The sequence below is a fragment of the Oryzias melastigma genome, linkage group LG17 (genome assembly GCF_002922805.2).
Source record: "Oryzias melastigma strain HK-1 linkage group LG17, ASM292280v2, whole genome shotgun sequence".
In the NCBI taxonomy this organism is placed as follows: Eukaryota; Metazoa; Chordata; class Actinopteri; order Beloniformes; family Adrianichthyidae; genus Oryzias; species Oryzias melastigma.
Window position 1 is genome coordinate 32257224 of NC_050528.1, and position 20479 is coordinate 32277702.

A 20479-nucleotide genomic window follows, 5' to 3' on the forward strand; every position below is an offset into this window, starting at 1 on the left:
GAAAAAAAATTGAGAATAAAACAAAACACTTTTATAGAAAAAATGCTTAAGATTAAAAAAAGTATTTTCCTATTTTAATCATTTAGAATTTATCAAAACAAATAAAGAAAAACTCAACACTCAACTTCCATTAAAATCTTTCTATAATCTTTTACCAAATATAATCAAAAGATTTATATTCAATAAGAAGTCTTGTAGTCAGAGGCAGCGATCCACCTGCAGCTCCGGAGCCAAATTTGATCTTTTATCAATTTATTGTGGCTGTCTGGTTGAAGAAAAATAGAGAATAACTGCAAAGTTCAAAGTAAATAAGTAGTGAAGTTACAAAAAAGTAAACTAAACGAACTCAAATTGTTCTATTTTTGAACCAATTCAAGAATTCGGAGAACCTTTTATGGTTAAAAAAACAGTAAAGGTCACCTAATTGTTTTTGATTTAATTTTTTTATTTAGGTTAACAAAGGAATGGCTTACATTCACCACAAATGGTAAAATAAACTGCATTTAAGATAATCCTACAGCATGTGGCACAGGGTCTTTTATTTTGAAAAACAGTCATATGAATGTCTTTCAAAAGTGTTTCATATTTAAAAAAGTTTGTTATGAAGTTTATGTTTTTTACACCCCAAATAAAATATTGTATTTCTATTTATCATAATAGTGACACCAATGTAAACCAGTGACTTATTTTTCTTCTGGGTTTCTGTCAGTGAGAAATCAACACAAATTCTGTACAGTTACAGACTCCTGGTCTGAGGGGAAACCTTTAAAAGATGATCGGAGTGGATCTTTAACCTCTTTAGTAAAGAGGTTTAGATAGTCTTGATACAATATCACAAAGTAATCAGATATATTATTGTTATTAAGAAAACAATATCAAAAGATGGGGAATCACTTCTTATTTTCTCAAAAGGATCTCATTGTTGCCCAGTTTTGTTCTTTAAATAAACTTTTTGACCCATTTATTTATTTACACAAAGTACGATGACAATAATCTTACTTAAATTTACTTAAACTACTCAAAAAAAAAATTTTTTTTGCTAATAAACAGATTTTTTGAAAAATAATACTTGCTGTTTCTTTACAAAAGTCAAATATTTCTTTAAATGTAATCAGTAATTAATATTCATGCTAAAGTAGATATAGAGACATAAAAACAATGATAAGAAGAATAATTTGCATCTCATGTGATAACGATTAGGGTTTGATGGTTTTTCCTCCTGTATCACTTTCAGCTCTCAGATCTCAGGATAAGACTTGGGATGTCATTTGAGGAGAACCGTCTCATGTCGGGTCCCGGTTGTGCCCTGAAGCAGTCCCGCAAAAACTCTGGGGTCAGATCAGAGGGTCGCTGTGGCTGCGAGCGTTCTGCTGTCCAGACGACAGCTGAGCTGCTGCTTCATGGAGGTCAACCGGAGTGAGCAAAGTGCATCGTCATGAACAAACTCTAAGTCTCAGTCCTGCATAAAGCTGCAGTCTGTGGTTTAGGAAGATGCTCTCAATATTTGATCAGCATAACCCGTTCTTCACTACAGCTAAAACTATTTTTTGCCCTGAATCCAAATATAATTTCTGTTTTTCAGTGTTCAGATACTTAAAGAAGTGTGATATTATTAAGTCTGATGTTTTCCCCAAGATGAAATGGGACGTTTGCATGAAGTCATGAAGAATAAATCAGCTGTCTTCTTCATTGCAAATATTCTCAGGTTTTTCCTCATGCAGCAGTGCTGGAAAGCGGATGACCCTCACTAAAGACTTTCACCCCACACTGTTGTCTGCAGAGAGCACCCTTATCAACGTCATCGCTGGGACGTGCAGGTACAAGTCATCTCCCTGAAAGCTTAATGGGGTGTCCAAATCCAGGCCTCGAAGGCCGGCGTTCTACATGTTTTCCACCCAGCCTGCCATTGAAGCTTCTCAATGGCTAAAGACACCTGATCCAGGTAATCAACAGCAGATGAGGCAGAATTCTGGGAAACTATCAAGAGAAAATAGACTCACTCAGATTTGTTTATGCGTATTTCTTAATTTGTAACTTAATACATTTTGGCGCTGTAGTCTGGTCTCGCCGCAGAGCTTCTCCGCAGTGGCAGAACGCGGCGATAACGGCGTAAGGTCCTTCTAAACACCCACAGGGCGGAGAGGCTCGATCAGCCCACCGGCCGTACAATCTGTGGCTGTTTAGAAGAGTCCAGCACCACCTGGAATCCCCACGACTGGTGACCAGCGCTTGGGAAAAAGCACTGTCAGGGGAGGGGCAGCAGAGAGGAAGCGATCAGTTTTGGGAAATATTTTCATTTTTAAAAAAGATAAGCGTTTTAAAAACCCTTATCCAGACTTTTTTAATATTAATTATTGGGCATATCTGTTTAAGAAAGTGGGAAAATGTCAAGTTTCACCAGATAATATTTACTGTCTAAGCTGATAATAAAACTGTGATGACCCAGCATTCTAGCAGTATTTAAACGCTTCGCTCACGGGCAAATCTCTGAGACGTGAAAAAAGTCTCACCCCAGATCTGTGTGTAAATGTGCTTTTGTGTGTCTGTGTAACCAGAAATTTGTGCGTAACTTTTAAAGATTTGCGTGTATTATTAGTATCAAGCTGTTGTAATTTTAATTTGTGCATGAGTAAATTGTATTTTGTATTTTTTTTTAATTTCACAATTTTTGTACTCATTTACATAATGTATTATATGACTTACAAATAAGAATTACTTATGCACAAATTAAAAATATGCATGCACAAATCTTAAATTATGCACAAATCAAGATAAATGTAGTGGTAGTTCACTTTCAGCTTATCCCTTTCAGGGTCTCCACAGCATAACAGCACCCACTGTTTCTCATCAGTGATTCGTCAGAGTTTTTACGCCGGATGTCCTTCCTGACACAACCCTGTACTTGAGGGGCACAGGGACCCAGTTAGGCAGCAGTGTCAAGGGTCTTGCCTAAGGATCCAATCTGGGTGGGGATCAGTGGACAACCCTGGGAATCGAACCCAGGGCTCCTGGGTGTCAGCCCTTCACCTAGCCCACTGAGCCACCCAGTCGCTGAGCATAAATCAAGATAAATGGACACACAAATTATAAGTTACACACAAATCAAGAATAATGCATGAATAAATGGGGTGATACTTATTTCTCTCCACAGAAAACTTGCTAAAGGTTGGCCCTCAAAGCCTGAAGTTGGACGGCCATTTGGAATTGACAGATGAGCAAATGTCAAAAACAATCTGAGTGACGCAGTAGGATGAGCAAAATCATACATCAAATTAAGTCATAATATATCTTATATTTAAATGTTTAGCTAGGATCTTATTGTGCAGTGACTTGATACATTTTGGAACAAAAATTCTAATTTTTTATATATTATACTATATATATTTTTGGAATGTCCTATATGATAAAAGAGCAAAATACATCTTTTACTATGATAATCAACTTAAGCAGAATTCCATCCATATTTTTTTAATTCAATCAAGAATACATTTTGTAATGTCTAAGAAAATATAAATATATATATATATGTATACATACACACACACACCCCCACACACACACATATATATATATATATATATATATATGTGTGTGTGTGTGTATATGTATGTCTGTTAACAATCCATACTCCTTAAAAACACTTCTGATCCTGCTTTGTAAACATTTATTAAAGAACATTGGAGTCTTGTTTAACATAAAGAGCTTTTTTAAAATCCAAAACAATAGACTGCAAACTTTTCATAAGGACTGTCTCTCAGTGCCTTAAAAAAGTCTTCACTTTACCAGCTTAGTGAGAGACGGCATCTCTATCCAGAATTTGATGGTTTCATTCACAAAAAACATCTGCTCTAGATGATAATTACCCTCTGGGATTCTCAGCATATAGGAAAAAAAGCATATAGTGTGTGTGTGTGTATGTATATATATATATATATATATATATATTTATAGCCATTCCAGATAAAAATAAAATTGGAAAAAAACTTAAACAGTTGTAGATCAGCTGGATTTATAATTTATCTTTATTAAAAACACAGATCAGAACATCCATAAATAACTTAGCCATGAACTTGTCTGCAAATGAGATCTCCATCAAAACTGCTCAAAAATCATTTGCAAAATAAATACTGATTTAGTCATTAAACAAACAAGACAGCTACCATTGATGATCATTGTTGGAGAATCAAATCATACCATTGTGCTTTGAGCAAAACAGAACTTCCATTCTTTCTGTTGGTTCACAGGTTTGTGTTTCTTTGAGCTTTTCCAGAGGAAATGTAAATGAAATCTAGAAGCAGAACACTGGAATGGTACAAAACCACAAAAGGAAACAAAGTTTATTCATAGTAACTTTTATAAAGAACACTTCAACAACTTTTCAGCCTTTGAGTCCAGGATTTTCCAAACTAATTTAAACTAAATGTCTTCTGCAATGAGAATAGTAATTGGTTACAAAAATGTGTTACAGTAAGATATTACTATAACAGCGTAAGGCATTCCTAATTTTGATATTTTAGTCATTATGTGTTCAATAACTCGTGTTGTACAACAGACTACCAGCAACAAATGTAATAGTTCAAAGCAGCGATACCACGATGCATCAACAGATGATGAAAAATACCACTGATGACTAGTCTGGATTTGTCAGTCTCTTTTGCTGTTGTAGGCTAACAAATATCGTCATTTAAAACAGCTTTCATTGGTTTTGGTGTTTAAATATTTCTGAGGCCTCATAGTCGTCATTTGGTCTGTGTTTTTTTCTACTTTTTTCAAAGTTTATCACTCATTTTTTTCGACTAAAAAATTGCTCCTCCCGTTGCTCTTCTTGTTCTTCTACTTTAACAAAATATTGTTAGTAATATTTACTAAACCATATTGCTCTGTGATGCATCTATCATCTACCTCCGCAGGTGTAAAACAAAAAAGAGAAAAAAAGTAACTCAAAAGTAATACAGAACTCATGTGACATGTTACAATTCAGACACGGTAATACTACAAGGCGGGAATTACTTTTAACCTCTTCTTGTCGTTTATTTGCAACATACCAGGTAATCCAGGACTTTCAACGGAAAGAGAATATGTTTTATATCATTGGAAATAAATTCAGGCATGATGGGGTTAACAATTAAAGGTAAATCTGTAATGTATCACAGTTAGAAAGTGATGTTCACAACACTGATTCTCTAAAGCTGCGTTCACACCGGCCTCTCCAATGTGCTTTCAAGCTCCCACTTGGAATGAAAAGTCTACGCAAATGCGTGTTTCCATGTTTAAAACTCTAGCGTCGCTATGGAAGTTTCCATGACCGTTTTTGGGCACTACGTAAAAAACACAGTCATTGAACGTGCATTGAAAGCAAAACCAGCTGACCAATCAGAGACTTGCCGTCCCTCTTCATTCATGGAAGTGTCAACTGTTGGAAAATTGATCATGAAGAAGAAAATTATTGCAGTTTGTGCCCGGACCAAGTCTTTCAAATATTGGAATAAAGCTGTAAAAAATATAAAATAAAAAACTTTTCCAACTGTGGGTGGTGGACATGCACTAGTAAATAGAGGAAAAAGAAAAATAAGAAGTAGCCCCTCCCTGCTTGCCCAGTGTGAACAGCATTGACTTTGCTGGCGATCCATAAAACCCTCATAAGGCCGGTGTGTCCGTAGCTTTATACTGAGTGAAGAACTGGATCATCATCGTCTTTGTTGCATGAACTCTCAGCAAATTTTGCCCAAAATCTTCAAAACTAACAAAACCGTTATGTGGAATTTCAATAATGCTTGATTCTTGTTTTTATCTGCAGCGAGTCACAGCTCAGTTACAGTAGGTCACAAATCCCACCCTAAACTACGTTCACACCGCCCTTGACATCTCACGTTCAAGCAACCACTTCCAATGAACAGTCTACGTAAACGCATGTAAATGCGCGTTTTGGGCTTCTGTGTTCAAAACTCCCGAGTTCATGTGTCACTGCAGACGTTTTTAAAGGGCCCATACCATGCAAAATCAGCTATTATGATTTACTGCTGTGTAGGAAAATAGTTCAACTCCTGTTTAATAAAAAATGTGTTTTTAGTGTTCCAAAGGTAATATATGATCATATCTATGGATACAGTTCACGCTGAAAGGCTGAAGAAAATGCCTTTAATAAAACTTTTGAGCTCTACGTACAAAATGTGGGTCAATTAAAAGTTAAACCAAATTGAACTCTGTGCAGTCAGGGACTTGGATTTGGATGGCGTCTTTTTCAATTCACAGAAGAGCCAACTGTTTGAAAATTGGAGGAACAATTAACAATTGTGGAATTATACAGTACAAACCCTTTCATATATCAGAATAGAACTGTAAAAGAAAAAACCTGAAGCAAGATTTACGAGATTTGTACCGTTTTGACATTTTGCTCTAAGCATTTTCCAACTGTAGGTGGCGGTAATGTGCTAGCATCAGGTAGCAACCATTAGCATTGACAGTCCAGTGTGAACACCATGGGCTTGACTGTGCGTCACATGACCCGTGTGAACGTAGCTTGAAAGTTGTATCTCAACTCTCAAGTTTTCAAGACCTGTAAAAGGTCGAAGCTTATTGGAGATTCTACAGAAAAAATGCTAACATTTTTTTTGTGAACCACACAGTAGTTTTATGTGTATGAGTTTTGCACGATATTGCTTAAAAAGCTGTTTTTCCAACATTGTTGGGCTTCAATGGCAACAAATGAGAAACATTTTTGCAGAAGTGTTTCCAAAATGTTTAGTAAAATAGAAAACTAAACCTATTTCTTACCTATAGAAGGTAAGAAAAATGCAAACCAACTTTGAGCCAATGCCATTCATAAAGCCAATCATGGAAATTTGACATGGGAACATGACATTTTATCCATGTAGGAGTCCAGTGACACTCCAAATACTTTTCTGCAGTCTGTGTGACATTCACAGATTGCTGATTTACTGTAATTCAGAGTAAAAATGAACAGTTTTTTGTATTTTGTTTCTCACATTTGTTGTTGTTTTGATCTAAATTCTGAGTTATGCAGCTCAATCGGATACAATCCTGTGAAAAAACCTCAGGAATTTTTGTACATACATAAATCTGTTTAGTTTCTCATCTTTTTATAAACCAAAATCTGTGTGCCTTCTTTTTTGCAATGAATGTTCCTAAAATTTCCCCCAGAACAGTTTTGTGCCCTAAAAATACTAGACTACTGTCTCTGCATGATCTGTAAACCTAACATTCAGTCTCACATTAAGGTTTGAGCAAACCTGTGTTTCTGGTCTTCAATTTTTTTTTTTTTTTTTTGCAAAAATGGGTCAAAATGTGATCAAATCAAGCTAAATATAGAACTGGAACATGCTCTGGATTACTTTTCAGTTAGTATCATTCATAAACAATGGGAACACTTATGGGAAAACAGAAACTGAAATAGGAAGCATCACAGTTAAGTAGGACAGTTAAAACACACAACCTGAGTATTAAGAGGTACACTTGGAATACTGTAAACCTTGAAGATTTCTGAAGGACGAAACAGTCTAACACTTTAATGATGCCGAGTCCTGTCAAAAGGGAATAAATAACCAGCAAAAGCTCCAGTGCTATGCTAACGCTTGAACAACATAGTGAGTCCTAGCAATGGTTAAGGGCGAGCCAGGAATGAGTTCTTTACATGAGGAATTCACAAAAGGGGCTCAAGGCTTCGTCTTGTGCTGGAGTCCCTCTATAGTCAGATTTTTGATTCCACCTGGGTGATAAAATCCAGAGTGTGAACAGATTAGTTGAGGCACTGTGAAGGCGTCACGTAGACTAAGGTAGAAATCTCTCCGGGTTTTCCCTGATCTTCCACAACTCCGGTTAAAAGTTTGAGATCCAACAGTCGTTTTTGTTTTTTGTTTTTCTGAGTTCCAGAAAGAAAAAAAGAAAAACGTAGAACAAGCCCGTTTGGGACAGTTTTGCTGTTCAGGATGTTAGGAGAGAATTGCCGGTACCCATCTCCTCCTGCAGAGGTTGTCCATGCTGGCCGAGCGCTTCCTGGCGGCTCTCCGTATGTCTTTGTACTTGTCATCGCACAGCCTGGAAATGGCCTGCGGAAAGAAAATAGAAGAGTTAAGCTAAAACGTTGTAACTATGTTTTGAACAGGTTTTCAAAACTAAACATGTTGGTATTTTTAACATGTTCTTTTGGTATTTTTCTCATGAAGGGTAACAAAAAAAAATCAGCTTTAAATAGTTTTTCTGAGTATATCTTGATTCAAATCATTGTGAATCAGGAGCAGACTAAAAAATGACTTTGAAAGAAGACGTATTTGTTACATAGAAGCTCCCCTCTCCACTCTTTTGATAAATTCACTTGCAGACAAATATCAAGGTACGTATTAGTTTTCCTCGTGTGAGCTGGAATCCGGCTCAAAACTGTACAGATGGATAGTTTCAATTTTGCTTGCCATTTTTGTTGTATCTGTAATGTTAGGTTGGGGGTGAGGGGGGTTGTAAGCTAGTGGCAGAGCGTTAAAAACAGATCGGTGAAAGGAAGGTGGGGTTACTCAGCGTCAACAGTCTTGTGGAGCAACCCTGCCCCCCTTCCCTTGGAGCAGGGAGCTTGTGATATGCGAGCAACCCCGCCCCCCTTTCCTTGGAGCAGGGAGCTTGAGACCTGCGAGCAACCCCGCCCCCCTTTCCTTGGAGCAGGGAGCTTGAGACCTGCCTGTCGTATTTTGTGTCACAAATATGTTCTTTTTCTAACTGTGTTTTTTTCATCTTCTCCTGATTCACATTGATTTTAATAAAGAAATACTCAGAAATCCAAATCCAAAAGTATACAGCATTTTACAATTGAAGCAACATTAGTACTTTGTTACTTAGTACATTAGTACTACAACAGCAGACTGGATAAGCAAACTACCACAAACTCTTCAGCACTCTAAAAATGGTCTAGAGCTGGTCCACAGTTCCACGACCAGGACGGGAACTGCAATGTTGTTCTTGAATCTGGGGTTCTACTATCAGGCCGACTCTTCCCTCCAGTACTCTGGAATAGACTTTCCCCGGGAGGCTGAGGAAAGGGATTCCCTGATAGTTGGAACACATCCTCTGGTCCCCCTTCTTAAAAAGGGGAAGCACCACCCCAGTCTTCCAGACAAAAACAAGTCCAAAAATAAACAAATAAATGCCTGAAGGAAGCTGCTCACCTCCAGTTTTTGGGCCTTCTCTCTACTCAGTGGCTCCAGAGGAAAGCTCAGGTTGTTGGACTCTGACAGCGACCGCAGGTCAAAGTAGTACTTGGCATAAACGCTGGACGGCACGTTGATGTTGAACTGCAGCAGCTCCAGAAACTGACGCTCCAGTTCATTCCTGACCGGAGAATTGAAGCAAAAAAAAAAGAAAAAAACAGTTTGGTTTGACCCATATGGGCAATATTCTGGAACTGAAGCTCTGCTGCTTGGTGATCCTCCAAATGAGGAGAGGCAGCTCACATGTCTTCCACGGTGATGTCCTTGAGGATCTGGCAGTAGTCGACATTCCACACAGCCTGGTCATCCCAGACCTTTGAGGCCAGAAGGATGGCTCCCAGAACGATCCTCTTCCAGTTTCCGGGACAAATGTCGATCTCTGCATAAGTCAGGAGTCTCTCCAAATAAACCTGCAGAAACACGTTACAAGAAAAGGTCCCGTTACTTCATAACAAACGGAAAATGTCTTAAATACTGATGAGAGATTGAGAAATGTTCCTTTAAATATCAGACAAGCATAAGCTTGAGTATGTGTTTGCCTCTTTGAATCTTCAAGAGTGTATACCATGCACAGGAGGATTCACATTCATTCTTTAGTGCAAGTATTATGGAACAAAGCTAGCTTGCACAGTTAGTTTTGATGGTCCACAGCAGGGGAATCTCACCAGTGTGACGATGGCGCATTCAGCCGTGAGCTGCGCCGCGCTGAACAGCGTTCTGACAAACCGATAGATCTGCTTCTGGTCCGGGTCGTGCTGGTTGTAGTCCAGAGGAACCTCTGACTTCTGGAGAAATTGGAGAAAATAACACCAATCCTCTATATATGTTTTATCCTATATCAAATGTTTTCTTTGCTTTTATATTTTCTTTCAGGAACAACAAAAAATATTTAAACTTTCTTTTAAATAAAAACAAAAAGAGAAAAATTGTGAGAAATTCCATTATATCAACAACAAAGCGGCACAGTTAGGAAAATTTACGACTTTTAGAGTTCAAAAATGTACAAAAAGGTCTACTTAAAGTCCCACTCCGATCATCTTACAATCTATTTTTAATGCGTTCTCAGTGATCTTTTAATTTATGACTATGCCATTTTTAGCCAAAATGTAATGACCGCTGTCATTTTTCTTGGACAAAGTTTGTGCAGTACGCTAAAAGTCCTGAGTTGTGGGTGTGACGGTTGGGGCAGAAGTAAGCCTCCACTGATATTCCATCATCCCTTTGTTTACCCTCTCCTGCTAGCTTACAGCCCCTTACAACCCCAACCTAGAAGATGGAAAATAAACGTTCATGGATCTAGTTGTCTGGAAGTGGAAGCATCAGAATGGAGAGCAGCAGGCAGAAAGAGGTTTCCATCCCACATTGAATGAAGACATTCTCAGAAATGCATTTTTTATTTTAGAACTCTTTAATATATGTCATCCATCATAAGAAAAATGCTGAAAACATGATTTTCATTGGAGTGTGTCTTTATGACAACGTGACAAATGCTGTCGGATTCTGAGTCTGTCAGCGTTAAAAATGTTGAAATTGAATCAATGATGTTATGAAAATGGAAATGCATTCTTCACAAACCGTTTATGTAGTTTTAGATTTAATACTGTCTCAAACTATTATTTATGAAAGTCTGTTTCCTGTGTCTGGTTTCTGTGTACGTAATGATCTGAATGTATCTGTTGTTATAGTTCTTGTACCTGTATGACAGAAGACATTTGACCTGACCCAGCAGACCGTCACAGAACTGGATGAAACCTGTTTCAACGCCTGGTCAAGAAGAACTGTGAACGTTAGATAGGATTATGCTGACTCTGTTAGAATATACTGAAGGTCTTTCTTTACAATATGGGTATAACGATTAATCAATGAATCGATTAGTTAATTTATAATCTGTCAGAGGCAAGTTTCTAATCAAATCGAGTCAAACAGTCACACTGAGCCACACCGACTGAGGTTTTGGCTAAAGATGTCCTGGATCCGTTTTAGGTCAATGAATCAGATTGTTCAAAATGAACAAATATTGATTTGAATCGAATCGTTTAAATGAATCACTACATCCCTGGTTCACAACTAAGGTGTGATTTCTCTATACGTGTGTGTGTGATGTACACCAGTGCAAACCTGCATGTAATCCTTCTTAGTGTTCCTTTGCAAGTGAAACTTTTGAATCAAAGCTTTCACTGGAGTCTTTTTATCTGTTAGGAACTAACAGCAGCTCTTACAGTTTCCTGACAAATGTCTCCAACTCAACATAAACTCTCATTAAAGATGGGGAAGTTTTTCCTGCTAAAACTAGCTTATCTGTCCTGTAATGCTGACAATCATGTCAAGTTGACAAAACGATGGATGGAATCTGACTTACAGAGAGTGGATGAAGCTTCTCGTCAAAGATCTCTAACAGCATTCCAACGTTTGTGTCCCTGCAATGGAAAAAAGGGAATTTTCCCTTTTTTAGTTTGACATTAACTCCTTCAAGCAACTAATTTAATCCTAAACTCCTGAAGTTTTTGTGCATCTCATAAATGTGAGGAACTTTAATGTCTAAAACTGACCAGTCAAAGTTAAAAAAGTTTACTAAACTGTTTGTTCATGAGTTAGATTCACAATATTACTTCAAAAACTCAAGTCATTGATTACGGTAAACTGTCCTACATACACCATGTCCCATGACCTTCACCTCTAATGATGTTTAGTTAAACAACCTGAAACGAGGCTGCTGACAGGTTTGAAACCCTCACCTGTTTTTTATGTGGTAGTAGATTGCCAGAGCTACACTGTAGGGAGAACAAACACATGTTTATCAGAGAATGTGTGACATTTTTTCCTTTTGCAGAGCTGTTGGTCCGTCTTCTAACCATCTGATGGTGTATTTGAGGCTGGGCCGGCTGACGGTGTTCTCGTCCAGGAAGATGGTTGAGCAGGAGCTGTATTTCCGCCTCACTGCACCGTGCTGCAACACACAAACACACAGGGGTTAGGTCTGAGTTCCTTCACTACTTAGTGCCCTATATAGTGCGTTCGCCATTTTGTAGTGATGTCCGAATCTACAATTCCTAAAGCCAGGGCCCTAGAAATGTCCCTGAAGTCTCTGAGTGTAGATCGATGCTCACTAGATTGACACATATTGACCACAATGCATTGCGTTTGAATGATTTTTCATATAATAAAAGAACTAAAATGTATTTTGTATAAACTATCCGAGTATTCATAATAAGAACACAGTGGATTCATATATAGTCTTTGTAAAATGTTCATTTTTAGTGTGTTTTACTTCAGAACATCATATTTGCCTTTTGAAAAAATAAAAAAGTATTAAACATGGTGTACAAATTGCTTTTAAAATCCAGGACACTGGATAGTCCGCACTATATCATTGTTCAGTAGTTAGAGAAGGTTTTGGACACAGGCAGTGACTTTTATCATGGTGTCCAGTGGGGGTCTGGGGAAAAATCGATTCAAGGGTATATTGCAATTCTTTACTTGACGATACTTGTGACAATTTAAAATGCTGATAAGATGATATTTAGTTAATTACTTACAAGCGTCCTTCCGCGTAATACTTTTGTTTTCCACCTAACCCCCCGACCACTATTAGGCAGCACAGCACACTGAGCCTCTTTGAGACGAGAGGCCGCAGAAAACAACATAGGCCAAGATGGCGCCAGAACATCATTAGCCGAAAGTTCTCAACCTAAGTTCGAACGGAGTTTAGCGTCCTACACTTGAACAATACAGGAACCAGTTAGCAGTTATGGTTAGGGTTACGAATCTTCTAGTTCTAGCTTCTGGCTACTGTTGCAACATTTCCTCTTCCGGCTAATAATGAGTTTAATGCTATGTTTGGGCACCATCTTGCCTGCAACCAGGTCCCTCTCCTTTGAGCAGCTCTACACCGTAACCAAAACAGCAACAAGATCTCACGAGAACCTGTTTGTGTTAAATGTTCAGTCAGCCTCAGTCAGTCAGGTTTCTGTTGCTGTGAGACATGCGCTACTTAGTTTTTACTTGGGATGGATACCGAACTGAAACTGTGCCACGTTGCAGCCAGTGTGAGTCTACATTTGCAGTGCTTAATGTTGTAGTCCTTAAAGAAAATGAATTTTAACATTTTATTACAATGAGAGATGTATTAATCTTTAGGTAGAGTCTTTGGGATTTACACTCGAGGGTTTTATTATTTTTTTCTTAAAAAAAAGAAAAGAATTGATCTCGAGTACATGTAGAAAAATTATTTTATCTGAGATTTTTTTCATGTCAGTGGCCACTTGTTTTTGTTTTGGGTTCAAATTTTACATACTTGGAAATAATTTTGATCTACACTGAGTTTTTGCAAACTGTACTTAAATTTTTTTGTCATAATCTCAAATAATAATTCAGCTTTAGTCCAACTGTTATTGTTTCGGTGTGATTTCTTGGGGTGTACTATTACAAATTTTAGAACATATGACTGTGAACAATCTCCTCATCAAAAATAGAGCTAGAGTACCTCCATTTGATGATATTTAGAGCTGCCACATACAACAGCAGCACTTAGGGGTTATACTCACATTATTGATGAAGAGGGTTTTTCGTTTGTCTTGCACTGTAAAAAAAGAAAGACAAGTCTATCTGTGAAAACAGTTATTTTTCTCCAACTCCTGCTGTTATCACACAGAGCAAAGCAGACGGTGCGGTGTTAACTGCAGCCCACAAACAGACAGTCAGGATCGAGTGTAGTGAGAGATAAAGAAAAATACTGGAAAACACCATGAGAGAGGTTTGTGAAGTCACTAGAGGGAGACAAAGTCTTTCTACTCACCGTTTCTGTGTGGCCCCTCTGAAAAAGAGGAACCACATTCTCATTCAGTCACTGAGTCTCTTAAAGAGACAACAGCAAGAAAAAAAAAAAACAACAATTGATCCTTTTCATGCCTTAACTTTAGGTTTGAAAGCTTGACTGATCAGTGATCATGTAGCAATTTCAACATTTTCTGTCTTCTTGCACCAAAACTTAAATACCCATTCCAATGAAAATCATCTTGTTTTTTACTGTTTTTAACATGCTCTTGTTGCATTTTTCTCATAATAGAGGACCTGTATAAAATAACTTACAATTAAAACTATGTTTATGGGTATTTCTTAATTTAAATTTTGTTGGATCAGAAAATAGGATGCTAAAAAAACCTGGAGTGACTGACGCAACGACTGACCGACCATACCAACATAAAATATCTCTTAAAAGACGGCAAAGGTCTTTTGATTTTGGTTAAAAACTAATTAAAACACTATCGTGAACGATTTATTTTGGCCAAAAACTGTATAATCCAAATTGAAAATAAACAGCTAAAATAGCTAGATTGGAGTGGGACTTTAATATGTGAAAAGTTCACAAAGAGGTCAGGGAAACCCTAGAAGTACAACACACTGAAATCATTTTCTTTCTATTGTCTTTCTTTTTATTTTTTATTCAAAATGTTCAATGTACAATGCAGCTAAAATTACTTTACTATTAACCTATTTTTTTACATTGCCCAACTGTCTGTAATAGATCCCCATGATCCTGTTTTCTATTAAGATGGATCAATGTTAATTAGTGCATTTAAAAAGCATAGAACCAGACATAGAAAAGCATTCAATCATACGAATACACATGTATTCTGAGAAAAAAACTTTGTTTCTCAGTGTTTTTTTCTTAGACAGAACCTGATGTATTTTTAGCTATTTTATATTTTTATGTTTTCATAAGACTTCATTCCAATAATTTGTTTTAATTTGTTAATTGGGTGGTGAGATCCTAAGCATTTAACATTCACTTATCCATAAGATTACTTTTTGAAAAAGAAAATGTTGGATTTATGCAATGATTTTAAAAAATGAATACATTTTCAATCCTCCACAAACTGTCGGTGAAGCTTTGGTGTAATTTCAATAAGGAGAACTAACTCAGTTGCAGGTCAATTATCAATTAGACCTTCACATTGAACCAATGGCTAAACCCCTTTGTTCTCAGCCAGTCACAATCATGTTTTGGCCTTTAAATTCATAAATGGTTGTCGCTCTCTGCTCTCTAGATGGTTTGCTGACCCTCCTCCACCCTGTTCTCCACCTGCAGCGACACTTTGTCATGGTCTGGCCTCTAACCACCATCGCGTGTAGGTTCTAGGAGTAATACATCCATGGTTTAAGTTCTCAGCCCAAAGCCAAACCTCCAAAGATTATTGTCTCATTTTATGCACATTTTTATGTATCACAAATAAATCTTTACTCGCATTCCTTAAATCTCTCCGTATTGAAGTTATATTTCATTAAAATAACTAAATTATCCAATCATTGAATCATAAAAGCAGAATTTGTTATTGTTATCGTATCTTCAAGATTTGCTAATTGAGATTAATTATTTCAGAAGAAAACTCCCAATTAAAATTAAAAAACATCTTAATGAAAATGTACCGACACTTCTGTAAAACAAACAAAGTGATGCAATACACTGTTACCACCTCTTCATCCTCCTCATGTGTTTGAGGCTAACATTTCACCCAAAGAAATTCCTCTTGTTCTGGCTTCGTCTTGCTGCTTTGCTTCTAACACTACAGCAGTAATGGACTCATGCTGGGCTTTAAATGGCTGCAAGACGCCTGTTTATATTTCATGTCACATTTTGTTTGCACTCCCTCCAACACGATGATGCAGCTCTCAGTCAGTCGCCTGAGGGCTGCAGCATAAATTAACACACATCATCTGTTAACAAACAACAACAACAAAGATCAGAGCCTTTGCTCAGAGTGGGCCGTGAATAAATTATGCGTCTAATTATGAAACCGAGGAAAACCAGCCTTTTCCCATTTCTGCTCACATCTTTTTATGCCTGAACCTTGCGAACCTCAATGCAGATTCCATCTAATTATTTTCAGGTCATGCAAGTTTATAGGATGGAGGAGGGCGTGACCTATTCACAAATACATGATTCATGTTTTGGTGTACACAGTTAATTTATTTCTAAAAAATTACATTTTAAAAATCCCAATTTTTAATTAATATTACAAAAGTTTTCACCAAGCATTGATACTCACCCTCATTCTGAGATTTGCTGAGGAAGATAGTGCTTGCCTTGGGATGGTCTGACGGATTGTACTCTATGTTGAGCTCTGGAGGGAAAAAACAGGAAGAAAATGTGTGTTAATCTCTGAAATGGCAACAAAAATTGAATAAGAAAAGCAGTCTGTGCATGAACAGTGATTCTTGGAAACAAATATGGGCTTTCTTTCGTTACTTATTGACGGGATACGGAACTAGCAAATGTCAGGCTACTCACATAAGACTTAAAGGTCACAAAAAAGACCAAGGCCACAAACCGGCTGTTTATATTTAAGGAAATATATATGTAAACAATATCTGATGGAATATTAACTGTGTTGATGACCAGACTGTCAGATGATGGAGTCTCCATTATGCTGATGACACTGTGATTTATAGTGAGAAGGAGCAGGTTGGAACGGATGGAGGGAGGTTTCAGGTGTGATGTGTGACCAAAGAGTGTCTGCAAGAATGAAAGGAAAGGTGAAGAGGACTGTGGTGAGAGCAGCCATGGAAGCAGAATGAGATGTTTGGACATATTGAGTGGTGGAACAGTGATGACGCTGAGATTGGAGCTTCTAAAAGGACTAGAGCAGGAGTGTCAAACTCAATCCCACAGGAGGCCAAAATCCAAAACACACCTGAGGTCACGAATCGAACCAGATAAACATTAATTGAACACTCTAAAACTACATTTTTAAACTTAAAAAAAAAACTTTTTAACGCGGACCGAACCTAGGGACGTGGCTGGTACCGGTACCCTAACCCAATGCCCAACCCTAGCCTGGTCTACATCTGGTACCGCACCTGGAACTGCGACACGGGCTGAAGATACTTGATTTTTGACATCTTTCCTGTACCCTCATGTGTTTTTTTCTGGGCGATAGAGCGCCATCCAGCGGCTGCTGCCCACCACTGAGAGAATTTCCCCATTGTGGGAGTAATAAAGGATTTCTAATTCTGATTCTGATACTGAACCACGTCCGGTACCGGGTTCAGGTTAGGGTTAGGATACCAGTGCGGTCCACGTCCTGGTACCGGACCAGAACCAGTTTGTTTCCTGGAGGTTGCGGGCCCCTGATTTGATTGGACCAGCCAACACGTAAAAAAACAATGAGATGGGGACATCAAAAACATCAATTTTAGACGCGGAGGACATATCGACATATGTGACGACTTGGGAATATGCAATAATATGTTACCAGCCCAAGACAGCATCAGGCCATTAATAACAAAAATATAAAATAATCTGGCGGGCCAGATCCGGCCTCCGGGCCTTGACTTTGACACATGTCGATGAGAGGAAGACCAGCTAATGACCAGGAAGACCAGTTCAGAGGTTCATAGATGTAGTGAAGCAGAACATGAGGGTGGATGCTTGAGGAAGATAAAGATACTTATTTGTTGTGATTTGTTAGGGCGACCCCTAAGGGGAGGAGCCAAAAGACAAAGGACGTGAAGACGTATTTGATTTGCAGGTAAGTTTAGGAAACATCCTGATGATAGACCAGACTTGAACCAAGGAAAAAACTATTTCTCCAATGTACAAGTTTACAAGAGTTCACATCTTGTTCATTAATAAATTCAGTCCATCACTAAATTTGACACGTCACCTGTTCCCCTTTAAATGTATGATCCAGCTAACCATTTAGCTTTCCTGAACTGAAGCCAACGCTGCACTCAGGAGAAATGTATTGGCTTTAACTACATTTGTTTAAATCTTACAATTGGTTTGCTTCACACTAAAACTGCTTAGAGCAGATGAGTATTCATCTTCTGAAAACAAAGTTGAATATTCACCCTTGTGCTCTAATTATTTGTCTCCAACAATGCATAAATATGCATAAAGCTCAATTAAATAATTCAAATTGCAATTTATGTTTAACCCTTTAACACTGGGGCTTTAACTACAGAGTTGGCATTCTTAAAATTACCATCACTCTCTGAGCGTTTAAGCAATGAATACAATTCCAGTGGATTCTGAAACGGAGTAAAGCAGCTTTACATTGATATGCAAGACTTAAGAGTAGTGAGGTGTTTTCGCAATCTATTGATTTAGCTTCAGAATCTACATGGAGTACTATCGTCATAGCGTAAATAATCAGTTACAGTAATTCAAAGAATGTGGGTTAAGCCATGATGTTAAAGCCTCATTTCTCTGTTGTCTTGTATTTCTTCTAAAAGAAAATAAACTGGAGCCTAACCCAGCTACTGATGGGCAAAGGCAGGGTCTTCTCTCGTGACCCCGAAAGGGACAAAGCGGCCAAGAAGATGAATGAATGAGTGAATGAGAATAAACTGAGTGACATCCTCATGTTTTTTTGCAGCTATTTGTTTCCCTTCTCTCAAATGTTTTTAGGAATCATTAACATTCTGGGTTAATCATGAATAACAGCTCAGCTCGGGCATGGGCCGTAGATCCATGCATGTTTTCGCAACTTTTAACTGGAAAACACACAAAAAACAGCACAGCCAAGATCAAACACACAAAAAAAATGAAACAAAAAGCCCACAAACATTAAAATGTTCAGCTTTCAGTCACAAAAATGTCAGAAATGACATTATATGTATTTCTCAAGTGAAGTTAACAGAGAAACTGTCAAAGTGTCTGCTTTTGAGGAAGTCAGCACAAAAAACTGCTGAGCATGCAGTTCAGCCAGCCAAATATTCCGACTCAAACATCCAGATCAGGGTCCAGGCTCTGATTACATTGCAAAGTGTGAAGTAACACCAGCGGGGAGCATCTGTTTCAGTCCCAGTTTTCACAGCATTTGGAAAGTTAAATGATAACACCCAGCCTCGTTTGTAGCAGAAATAATTCATTTATAAGATGGTTTGAATATATTACAAGCTGGACTGTGGTTTCCATCCATCCATCTTCTTCCGCTTCATCCAGGACCGGGTCACGGGGGCAGCAGTCTAAGCAAAGATGCCCAGACTTCCCTCTCCCCGGCCACTTCCTCCAGCTCCTCTGGGGGACCCCGAGGCGTTCCCAGGCCAACCGAGAAACATAGTCTCTCCAGCGTGTCCTGGGTCTTCCCCGGGGCCTCCGCCCAGTGGGACATGCCCGGAACACCTCACCAGGGAGGCGTCCAGGAGGCATCCGGACCAGATGCCCGAACCACCTCAACTGGCTCCTCTGGATGCGGAGGAGAAGCGGCTCTACTCTGAGCTCTCTCCGGGTGACCGAGCTCCTCACCCGATCTCTAAGGGAGCGCCCAGCCACCCTCCAGAGGAAACTCATTTCAGCCGCTTGTAGTCGGGATCTCGTTCTTTCGGTCACGACCCAGAGTTCATGACCATAGGTGAGTACTGGAACGAAGATCGACCGATAAACTGAGAGCTTTGCTTTCTGGCTCAGCTCTCTTTTCACCACAACGGACCGGTACAGTGACCGCATAATAGCGGACGCCGCTCCAATCCGCCTGTCGATCTCACTCTCCGATCTTCCATCACTCGTGAACTAGACCCCAAGATATTTAAACTCCTCCACCTGAGGCAGGAGCACTCCACCCACCGAGAGAGGACAAACTACCTTTCTCCGGTCAAGAACCATGGCCTCAGACTTAGCGGTGCTGACCCTCATCCCAGCCGCTTCACACTCGGCTGCAAACCGCTCCAATGCATGTTCAGAACCCCTTCATGAGTTATGCCATGAGAGATTCCGTTACGTCGCCCGGATTGGCGTCACCTGGGCCCCACCCTGGAGCCAGGCCTGGGGTTGGGGCTCGGAGGCGAGCGCCTGGTGGCCGGGGCTCCTCCCACGGGCCCCAGTCGGGTCCAACCCGAAGTAGCGACGTGGGATCACTCCCCAGTGTGCCCACCACCTGCAGGGGAGCTCTGAAGGGGCCGGTGCATTGTGGTTTGGGTGGCAGTCGAAGGCGAGTGCCTCGGCGGCCCAAACCCCGGTCATGGATTTTGGCTTTTGGGACTGTGGTTTTTTAATACAATTTAGACTTTTAAAGCCTTTAGTGCAAAAAATATGGTACTCAATTGTAAGCTAAATTAAGAACAGTTTGACATGGAATTTAGAAATAGAAACTGGAATTCCACAGGGCACCATTCTTGGCCCTATTCTTTTCAGCTTATACATCAACAGTCTTCCAACAGTCTTCCAGAAGTCTGTCATGACCTTAACATACAGATGTATGCTGATGACACAGTAGTCCATGCTTCCGGTAAAAACTGTTGTACAGTCAGCCAAAAGCTAACCAATG

General features: G+C 39.0%; 1 protein-coding gene across 2 annotated transcripts in view; it reads right to left on the bottom strand.

Annotated features, from left to right (window-relative positions):
• Positions 1–4004: 4004 nt before the first annotated feature.
• LOC112151542 (cyclin-Y) overlaps positions 4005–20479 on the bottom strand; it is a 31892-nt gene continuing 15417 nt past the window's right edge. The window contains exons 2-11 of one of the 2 annotated variants that reach the window (XM_024280522.2): positions 16259–16333; positions 14008–14025; positions 13757–13791; positions 12065–12159; positions 11948–11983; positions 11572–11629; positions 9878–9997; positions 9456–9622; positions 9171–9333; positions 4005–8066 (exon numbers count right to left, since the gene is read on the bottom strand). In XM_024280522.2, coding sequence (XP_024136290.1) covers positions 7950–8066; positions 9171–9333; positions 9456–9622; positions 9878–9997; positions 11572–11629; positions 11948–11983; positions 12065–12159; positions 13757–13791; positions 14008–14025; positions 16259–16333 — 884 coding nt within the window. In that variant the 3' untranslated portion in view covers positions 4005–7949. The remainder of the gene's footprint in view (positions 8067–9170; positions 9334–9455; positions 9623–9877; positions 9998–11571; positions 11630–11947; positions 11984–12064; positions 12160–13756; positions 13792–14007; positions 14026–16258; positions 16334–20479) is intronic. The other variant, XM_024280528.2, reaches the window with a different exon arrangement.